Source organism: Dama dama, chromosome 5 (genome assembly GCF_033118175.1).
Source record: "Dama dama isolate Ldn47 chromosome 5, ASM3311817v1, whole genome shotgun sequence".
In the NCBI taxonomy this organism is placed as follows: domain Eukaryota; kingdom Metazoa; phylum Chordata; class Mammalia; order Artiodactyla; family Cervidae; genus Dama; species Dama dama.
In genome coordinates this window covers 25,831,966-25,842,789 of record NC_083685.1, presented here as the reverse complement: position 1 = coordinate 25,842,789, position 10,824 = coordinate 25,831,966, and the positions used below count along the sequence as shown (strand labels likewise).

The 10,824-nt window shown below is 37.7% G+C and overlaps 1 protein-coding gene across 12 annotated transcripts in view; it reads right to left on the bottom strand.

Moving 5' to 3' along the window:
* Nucleotides 1-853: 853 nt before the first annotated feature.
* PIWIL1 (piwi like RNA-mediated gene silencing 1) overlaps nt 854-10,824 on the bottom strand; it is a 34,987-nt gene continuing 25,016 nt past the window's right edge. For 9 of the 12 annotated variants that reach the window (XM_061142118.1, XM_061142116.1, XM_061142121.1 and 6 more), the window contains 7 exons: nt 10,496-10,696; nt 10,287-10,390; nt 9,383-9,453; nt 9,053-9,206; nt 4,045-4,170; nt 1,791-1,938; nt 854-1,629 (listed from right to left, as the gene is read on the bottom strand). In XM_061142118.1, coding sequence (XP_060998101.1) covers nt 1,513-1,629; nt 1,791-1,938; nt 4,045-4,170; nt 9,053-9,206; nt 9,383-9,453; nt 10,287-10,390; nt 10,496-10,696 — 921 coding nt within the window. In that variant the 3' untranslated portion in view covers nt 854-1,512. Of the gene's footprint in view, nt 1,630-1,790; nt 1,939-4,044; nt 4,171-5,835; nt 6,112-7,071; nt 8,787-9,052; nt 9,207-9,382; nt 9,454-10,286; nt 10,391-10,495; nt 10,697-10,824 lie in introns of those variants that run through there. The other 3 variants (XM_061142119.1, XM_061142122.1, XM_061142123.1) reach the window with 3 other exon arrangements.

Genomic DNA, 10,824 nt, shown 5'->3' with positions numbered 1-10,824 from the left:
ATTAAGTCTTTTACAGTTGTATAACTAGATTTCCTTATATTCCTTAATACTGTGACAACATTTAGCAACTTTCATCGATTTTATTGTCTTTAGCATTCTTCTGAAACTTCACAATCTCCTGTGTTTCTTCTAATGTTTAGAAACCAATAGGTTAAGGAACCTTTGCTAATAGCCGAGAACAATGTTAACAACAGTTATTAGCTCAAAGAACTAAAAGGAAAATAAAATGGTTTTCATTCACAATATGTAAGGCTAAATCCAAAACGTAGTTATCTGATAACAAGTACAAAAATGCTAAGACAAGCAACCTCACTGAATGGCATTAGTTTAAATCTTAGTTCCTATGGTCTGTGTACGACCACTAACGTTTACACTCATTACACTTGTAACCAATGTTTAAAGGTGTTCTCATGGCAAATAATTACTCATTAACTTCAAGCCTGCTCTTTACAAAATTCCTTGAAAATTCCTACATGTATATAGATGTGAATAATTACAATTATCAACTTCACAACACACAGACTTCTTAGTCTACATTTTCTTCCAAGTTATGGATTTCTGGTCTTACACTGTTTACTTTGAGGTTGCAGCATTTCCTGACAGAGTTTTACTCTGAAACTGAGGTTTCAGTTTCAGATTCATTAAATGACACTAATTGAGCTTTAATAACTGGAATCATACTCTTTGCGTATACTCTTCAGCAGTTTAAAAAATATAATACATGGAAAGAAAATGCATATGCTTTCAGTAAAAATAAAAACTCCACTGTTACTCAAATAAGATGACAATCATTGTAATTTTATAACAAATGGAACGATGTCCCAGTTGCAAAAAAAAAAAATAGTAATGTTAATACAGACTACTGGTCTCTTTTATTAAACAGTATTAAAATATTTCTTTGGACAGAAATTTAAAATTTTCAACTATCTTTTTTAACCCCCATAATACCTAGCCCCCAAAATGAAATTAAAAATAAGCACACTTCTCCACAGTGGCACACTTCTCCTACACCTTGTATAGGCTATTTAATGGCAGCTTTTCCTATAAAATGAGATCATCAGACACTCAAGTAAAATCCTACCTTATGACTGTAGTGAGCCCTCCACTTTATTCCTTTTCTCTCCTTTAAATTCAAACTAAGTATTTCAAAAACAAGGCCACTGTAGCTTTACAAGTAAGACTTGCTAACTCCTGAGAACATTTTCAAGTAAATCCCTACTTTTCAAATAGTTTAATAAGAGATTCTGCTTATAGTACAAAGCATCTTCTCCACACTTTTTCAAAACAAAAAATCCTCACATTTATGAGAACGAGATAAAAGAGTAAATCCTAATTTTTACCTATGAAATAAGTCAATTAATAGCAAAGTTAGAAATGACTCTAGATTTCCTAGTTTCCTTCCCAAGCTTCATCTAGAAAGATAACAGTTAAAAAAATAAGAGCTTAAAAAAAAATCCTGAAGATATAATTTCAAAAAGAAAAACGCAGCCACATCTTGTCGTCTTCTGTAGGTTAGAGGTAGTAAAGACGATTTGACAGTGACAGATTTGGTTCTCTATGAATGCTCTGGCCGACAAGGAAAGCCAGTTTGTGGGCATACTGGCAAGGAGCAGGAACACGAATGACACCCTTTAGTGGAAGAGAAAAAAAAGGTTCTATTACTTTAAAAGTAACTCCTCTAAATTATAAATCTCAGTATTAACAGTAAAAGCCTTTGAAAACACAGCAATTCCATTTTGAAAAGTGAATCTCACTGACGTGGATCAATATAATTAATAAAAAATACTTACTGGCCAGTTATAATAGACGTGACATAGCTTGTAAGTTAACCTCTGTATGTGGTCTGGCTTCAGGCCACTGTTGTCATAGATGACATTATAATGTGTGGGAGAAACACTCCCACTTCTCACTGCCTGGCTCACGATAAAAAAATCATACCTGGAATTACATAAGAAAAAAAACACATGGGTATGAGGCTTATCTTTTTCAAAGCTAAAGTTAAAATGATTCAAGTTTCTTACAGAGGAAAGATCCTATATACTAATGTAACCTAATCTCCTCAAAACATGTGCTTCCTTGAATTCAGAACTTGCTATTCATGAACTGTTTTGGAATGCTTATGTGTGAAAGAGGTTTAAGATACTTTTTTATATTTTAAATATCTATCATTGATGCCTAAGGGCATTAACAAATGTTTGACCCAGCTGCTAATTATGACAGGGCACGCTGTAATAGGCCACTGTTTCGACTCCACATCTAAGGGAGACAGCTGAGTGGGAACAGGCTCTAGAATCAAGAACCAAGTAGTGCAAACATAAAGGAATAGATGTCAGTTTTGTTTTGTTTTCATTTTTTGGGTACCAATTAAGTATCAATGCAGAGATGCTATAATCCAGCCTGATAAAGTTATTAAGAAATTTATTATGTCCCTTAAAATGAGACAAATTATAAAATCAGAATTGATCTACAACAGATTATAGTCATCTGGAAAAACGAGGCTTTCAGAAACATTAAATGATGTGCCCAAAAGAACAGAGAAATCATAACAGAGCTAGAATCAAAACCTTAGTTCCCAACTTAAGCACCTTATCATTCAAAGTAGACTTCTCCAAGTATTTGAGCAGACTAGTAGCTATTAGGTTTTAAAGAACATTGAGTAAAAAGTAATCAAGTTTTTGATACTTCAAAATCCAACTTGGGATTTTACTCAAATTGTTTTAAAAAGCTGTCTTCAGGTCAATATTATACCTAAGGTTTGGTTGTCAGAATAGCAGTAATGTTAGAAAGTACCATGAGGTCATTCTGAATGATTAAAGAGAGTCCTACAGGAAACGAAACTGTCAATTATCTTAGCCATTTTGTCCTCCCTCAGTGATTTTCCCCAATAGGTTAGAATCCTTCTGACAACTATTATCTGCCTGAGAGAAAGACACAATCTAAGATAATAAATCCTGAAGTAAATATTTAGAGATGCTGTCAGGTGACAGGACTAAGTAGGTCTAAAGTCTGGATTATCGTTTGTCTACATAAATTTAAGTATAGTAATGCCTCATTTACCTGAGTTTCATACAGGAGAAGTGCTATACATTTGAACTTTGCCCCTTAGGCTGACACTTTACCTTGATTAAAGCTGCCCTTTTTTAAAGGCTCCACAAATTTATGTATAAAAACAGAAACTGTCCTATTCACTCTCATGAGGAGGGTGTTACCGTGGACTGACCAATACCTTGCCATCAGGAACATGACTTAGTGCAGTGTATTCCATCCCCCACAAAATGAGACTTTGCAGTTGAACTGTTGTGTGCTGAGAACACGACCACGTGGCCCTGAATGTTCTAGCTGGCTTTCTTATGGCAGAGTGCAGCTCACAGTTCCCCAGTGTTTACTCATGCGTGCTTAGTTGCTCAGCCATGTCTGACTCTTTGTGACCCCATGGACTGTGGCCTGCCAGGCTCCTCTGCCCACGCAGTTTTCCAGGCAAGAATACTGGAGTGGGTTGCCGTTTTCCACTCCAGGGGATCTCCCTGACCCAGAGAGCGAACCCATCTCTCTTGAATATCCTGTGTTGGCAGGTGGATTTTTACCACTGTGCCACCTGGGAGTCCCTCGTGTTTACTCAGAAGTCACTTTTCTCATCTGCAACTGTGACTTTAGATGGAATTTTCTAACCTGTGGATAACCAAGTACATTATGGATCTAAAAATTCTGATTGGAAAACAAGAATCTATGGATGAGGTTACATATGTTAAAAAAAAAAAATGCCACAGCAATCTACAGCAGCACTTCTTAAATTCTGCATGTATAACTAAGGCCATAAATGATAACCCTCTTTCCTCGGAGAGAAACTGCAGAGAAACCTCTGTTCACCATGTCAGACACTAAGTTCATACATCATAGGCATTAGGTCAAACTAATGAAAAGTATTAGTATTTATAAGAAATACAGTATAAGAACTAAAAAGTAAATATGGTAAAAGGTAATAAAGCATAGAGGTTACACTAAAAGACAAAGCAGAAACCAATCTTCATCTAATACCGAACTTACCATTCTGGTCTGGTAACCTCTACATCAATAACTGTTCCAGGAAGTGGATTCTGAAGTCTTCCTCCAGACTGAGCGAAAAATCTGGCATTGACACGTTTCTTCACCACAATTACCGTTAGTCTTGGGCTTAAGGTGGTGATGAACGTAACTACATTTAGTCAGTCATATTTTCAGGGCATTGAATCATTCATACATTCATACACTCCATTAAAAAAGAAATGCATCTCCCTCTTGGGTATATTATTTGTCCAAGTTGTGAAGGAAGATTCCACAACTTGTAAGGACCTGGAGTTAGGACCAGGAATAAACTGTGAGTAGAAAATAAAATGGCAAGGTTATGTAACTTTTTAATTATTAAACTGAGCATATAACATACTGAGCACACTAAAATGTTAAAACCCAGCACGTCTTTAAAGTTCACAGTCTGAGACCCTTTTCAGTGGACACTTCCTACTACGTGGAAAGTAAGTGTGCTCCATCGTGTCTGACTCTGAGGCCCCAAGGACTGTAGCCTGCCAGGCTACTCTGTCCATGGGATTCTCCAGGTAAGAATGCTGGAATGGGTTGCCATTTCCTACTCCAGGTGACCTTCCCCACCCAGGGATCAAACCCATGTCTCTTGTGTCTCCTGCAGTGGCAGGGAGATTCTTTACCACTAGCAAGCACCACCTGGGAAGCCCGTGGAAAGTAAAATCTTTGACAAGTAAGCTAATTTGAGTAGTCTCAAAATCTAATCTGCTTTTCAAAATGACTAGTTGACAATGTATCAGGGAATCTCTGTGTCTCTGTCTCTCACACTCAATCACTCCTCAGCTTATCCTCAGCAATACAAGAACTTCTCTGTCACCCTCTCCCTTCCCAACCCCATTCAGGTGGCTTCTTTCCTATGAAAAGAGACTAAATACTCCTCTCCCCTAGTGAGGTTTCAGCTTTGTGTCACATTAGATCCACTGCCTCTAACAAGCTTCTTGGCTCTCCTGAGGACAGCGCTTTAACTGGCAGGTTGTATTGAGCTTGAACACCCTTTCCAACCATCTCTTAAAGGTTCATTTCAGATTCACTGTCTGATACAATCACACTGTATACACAAGTGCACTTGGGAATAAATGCACTAGAACATATTAAGCACTTAGTGCTATAATAAGCATTTGATAAATTATGATTTTCAATACCTCAACTTTCCTCTGCTCTTTTTCTAGCTACATTAGTTCCTTAAGAGCACAAATATACTTTGTTCTAAAAACAAAAGCAGAGGACCTCGCATGCAGTATGGACCTGCCTGGTACTGTTTGACTCAGGTAGGTAGTTCACAGTATACTGTCTAGACTGATGGTCCAGAAGATTCCAGTTGGGAACTTCCACTCATTGCTAAACCTAACCAGCTGCTTCATGGAAGCAGTAAGCAAATATACAAGGGATAGGAAGATAATTTTACTTCAGTAAATGGAGGACATTTTTAGAAATACCACTATTTCCCCATGTAGAGCCACTACTGCCCAGCAACAAGAGATCTGCATATTACAAAGCCACAGTCTCAGGAACCAAAAGACAAAGTAGATTTTAGTCCTGGGACATCTCAAGAAATGATTTAGCAAATGTGGTGATAGAAAGTCACAAGTATGTTGAAATGACTTTTTGATTTGTTCTTAACCAAACGTCCTAAATCAGCTAATCCATGACACATCTTTATAAAAAGCTAATTATCAACATTTCAATTCAAAAACATATATTGAGGTTCTAAAGATAACAGCAAATATTAAAGTTCAAACTGTGTTTCTTAAAAGTAAGGGGTAATTCTCAGATATTATTTTACTTTATATGCAACTCTAAACTGTTTTTAGATGAAGTACCTACTATTTATTGAGAGCCTACTGGGTATTGTATGAAGTACACTGAGCATTCGGACATTTCTTTCAGCAGCCTTGGTGAGTTGCATCCCGTTTCACAGATGAAGGCGAAGCTGGGATCAACCTAACTGATTTTAGGACATGTTGCCTTGATCACTAATTTCTGCAACCCCCAAATAACAGCACAATCCACGATGTGACATCTACTGCATGCAATGGTCTGTTAGGCACCAGCACAAGCAATCAATTTAAATCCTCCCTCCCTGCAACTTTCCTTTTTCTAAGGAAAAAAACAAATTAAGACTTACGAAACTTTACAAAGTAGAACAAAATACCAATAAAAATATAAGCATTAAGAAGTTTAAGAGGATAGGAAAGAACATTAACGTTCATTTACAAAATATTTTAAAATGCTACTGGCATTTTAATCTGAAACTCAATTACTTCAAAAGAGATAAAAAAACATCCTTGACTTGCTCTGAGAACTTACTGGCATAATGATCACATTTTAAGAAACGTTTAACACTCAGAGGGGTTCTTTCAGAACTCGGCCAAAAAAGACTTGGAAGGACCCTTCAATTTAGCTAGAAGTAAGTTCTTAATGCTCATCCCATGGGCCACATAAATCACATGGAGCCCAGATACTGTCAAATGACTTTCAAGACCCTCATTTTCTATATGATAACAAACGCTGCTGAAAAGGTTTGGCAAAAATAATCAGTCTTTAAATGTGCATGAAGCAGAAGCAGATATTAAAAAGAGGTGACAAGAATACACAGAAGAACTGTACAAAAAGCTCTTAATGACCCCGATAACTACGATGGTGGAGTCACTCACCTAGAGCCAGACATCTTGCAGTGTGAAGTAAAATGGGCCTTAGGAAGCATTACTGTGAACAAAGCTCATGGAGGTGATGGAATTCCAGAGCTATTTCAGTCCTACAAGATGATGCTGTGAAAGTGCGCCACTCAATATGCCAGCAAATTTGAAAAACTCAGCAGTGACCACGGGACTGGAAAAGGTCAGTTTTCATTCCAATCCCAAAGAAAGGCAATGACAAAGAATATTCAAATTACCATACAACTGCACTCATTTCACATGGTAGCAAGATTATGCTCAAAATCCTTCAAGCTAGGCTTCAACTATATGAACTGAGAAGTTTCAGATGTACAAGCTGGATTTAGAAAAGGTAGAGGAACCAGAGGTCAAACTGGATCCAGAGATCCTCTGGCTCAAAGAAAAAGCAAGGGAATTAAAACAAAAAAACAAACATCTACTTCTGCTTCATTGACTACGCTAAAACCTTTGACTGAGTGGATAAAAACAAACTGTGGAATAGTCTCACAGATATGGGAATACCAGACCACCTTACCTACCTCCTGAGAAACCTGTATGCAGGTCAAAAAGCAACAGTTAGAACTGGACATGGAAAAACAGACTGGTTCCAAATTGAGAAAGAGTACATTAAGGCTGTATATTGTTCACCCTGCTTATTTAACTTATATGCAGAGTACATCATGAGAAATGCTGGGCCGGATGATTCCCAAGCTGGAATTTAGATTGCCAGGAGAAATACAAACAACCTCAGATATGCAGATGATACCCTTTAACGGTAGAAAGTGAAGAGGAACTGAAGAGCCTTTAGGTGAAGGTGAAAGAGGAGAGTGAAAAATCTGGTTTAAAAGTCAACATTCAAAAAATAAAGATCATAGAATCCACTCCCATCACTTCATGGCAAAAAGTTGGGGAGAAAGTGGAAATAGTGTCAGATTTTGTTTTCTTGGGCTCCAAAATCACTGTGGATGGTGACTGCAGTCACAAAACTAAGTCACTTGCTCCTTGGAAGAAAAGCTATGACAAACCTAGAAAGCATATTAAAAAGCAGAGACATTACTTTGCTGACAAAGGTCCATATATTCAAAGCTATGGTTTTTCCAGTAGTCATGTTCGGATGTGAGAGCTGGATCATAAAGGCTGAGTGCCAAAGAATTGATGCTTTCAAACAGTGGTGCTGGAGAAGATTCTTGAGAGTCCAGTGGACAGCAAGGAGATCAAATCAGTCAATCCAAGGAAATCAACCCTGAATATTCATTGGAAGGACTGGTGCTGAAGTTGAAGCTCCAATACTCCACCCACCTGATTCGAAGAGCCAACTTATTGGAAATGACCCTGATGCTGGGAAAGACTGAGGGCAAGAAAAGAACGGGGTGACAGAGAATGAGATGGTTGGATGGCATCATCAACTCAACCGACATGAGTTTGAGTAAACTCTACAATATAGTCAAAGACAAGGAAGCCTGGTGTGCTGCAGTCCATGGGGTCACGAAGCATTGGACATGATCTAGCAACTGAACAAATATGCATGTGCAAGCACATACAAACATACCTCCTGGATATTCTAAGCATCTTTAAAAATCAACTACACAAAATATATTATGCACTAAGTCCTTAATACAACAGTCCCTGATCTCAACTTGCTTACAATAGGAGAAAGAAAACAGCAAAAAATTAAACAATGTAACTTATTAGAACAGCTATCTTGACATGGCATGCAATTTACTGCCAGAGAGAACCAACAAACGACCTTGGTAGGAGAGCAAAGCAAAAACCAATGTAGGTCTCAAAGGAGAGCCAGAGTAGCATTCAGTTATGAGTATAGCTCCCCTCGGCCGTGCAGACAGCCTCAAAGGACAGAGGGTAACGGTGTCCACCAAACACATGCCAATCATCTACCCATCAAAAACCAGTCCAGCTGAGGTCAAAGAAATGAAACAAGTATTTGTTGTACAAGGAGGTAGAGAAAGAGTATGTTAAGACTATCTGGAAGATTCATTTCAACCAATGCTGTGGACGCCTATGGCTGTATTGGGATAATCAGACCCTCGTACTTCAAGGCTGTAGGAGAGAAAAGTGGCAGCGGCTGGTCAGTGAAGGTGTTTCCATGTGTCATTCCTTGAAACAACTTCCACTCTACATTTCTAGCCTCTCCTCTACAAAACAAGTCTCCATGAGACACCCACCCCCAACCCCTTCCATTACCTCAAGTCCTATTGCACCTATAAGCTTAGGTTCTCACTTACTTTTCCACCTTGTGACATTATTTTCAAAGATACAAAATGCAATTTTATAAAAATGAAACACTTTACATGTCATATGCTTACTTGTAACCTCTACCAAGAGATTTCAGGCAATCCAAAAACTGTGGAACTTCATAGTTCACCAATGTTTTAAGCTGACCGTCTCCAACACCATCCCGATATACAATAATTCGACTAGGCATGTATTCATTGCAGCTATTCCAAGCCCTTAGAGCAGCTGAAAGAAAACCAGAGAAGTTTTAAATACATTAACACAGAACAAAAAATATGTGCTTCTACCAAACTCCAGGCACAGGTTTTTTTTGGTCTTTGATTTCCCAGAAGCACAGCTTTAAGATAACTTCTTGAAGACTGGAGTTTGGAGGCCAGACTGAAACATAACAGGTGACTTACCTTGCAAGCAGACCTTAAGCCCATCTACTAGTTCTTGTCCTCTATCTTGAAACACACAGCGAGAGAACCAGCTATTCAGAGAAAAAATGACTGAGGTGAGAATACAACCATACAGAACTTTTTCACTTTTGAATTTTTCTGTATCTATGCAATTTATTATCTTTAACTTCCTTGATGAAATCTTAAACAGAGGTAACAAGATACAGGAAATCCCTCATAGACAAAGTTTTTCTTTTTTCATTATAAATCAATCCCATAATTCCATCACCGAGGCAGAAATAAAATTTAAGTTGTAATAGCCAGATATGCCTCCTAGGTTTACACCTCAAAATACACAGAAGCATACTATTACTACCATACTCCTGGTAAAAGACACTCTTCTTAAAGATAAGATACCTTGAAATACGCCCAAGTATCAGTAATGCCAACACATCAATGCTTCAATTTTCATTCTTCCTATTCTTGGCAATTCTATTAGTTCTAAGAAAAGCACTGAAAAGTAATTTCACTATGTTGATATACAAGTGACTGGGTAAACTTGAGTGGATTTTCCAAAATAAAGTTAACATGGAAACTTGAAATTACATTCAAAGTAATAAATTTATTAAAGAAGCTTTGAGAGATTGTCACATTTAAAGAGATGCATCCTCTCACCAAATACAAATAATGAAATAACCTAGAATGTAGCCTGACCACTACAGATTAAGGACCAGTGAAGGGCATTAAAGATGGTTAGAGTAGCTAATAACTGGTTTCTTTCCTAACGATTTTATTGGATCTAACGTAAAAGAAACCAAGTTAAAGAATTAACACAATTCCGGTACTCCCTACACTCTGGCCCCTACACTCATGTCCTGTTTGCCTATGTTCAGCACTTAATCTACCTCTATCAGAGCCCACTTACCGAGTCATCCCTTCATTGATGCTTGCCACAAATCCTGCAATTGACCTCCGTCCAGCTGTGGTATCATGGTAACAGTCAATGCCAACTATCATCGCTAGCTTCAGCTTTAACAAGAACATCGTAATTTTAGATACAATGGAATGCCAATACAATAAAAATACATTTTTTAAAATAACAAAACTTACATCTACCAATTAAATCAAACGTACAGGCATATCAATCCTCCAAAGCTCTCCTCCCATCTTGCAGTTCATCTGCAGCGCAATCTTTGTAGCAATAGCCATGACAGTCTGTTGTTTGCCTAAGGTTCGGGCCACCACACACTGACTCGGAGTAGGGCAATCTGTACATAAGTATTTTTTAATAGCATCATATTTGTCTTTCCGATTACTTGATAACAGACAAACAACCTAAAAACAAACAAAACGTCCTCATTATAAAGAATTAGGAAACTGATAATTCAAAGAAGAAGAGAGGAAACTAAACCCCCCTGTGATTCAGAGACACATAATCGTTTACTGATATTAATACTTTACTA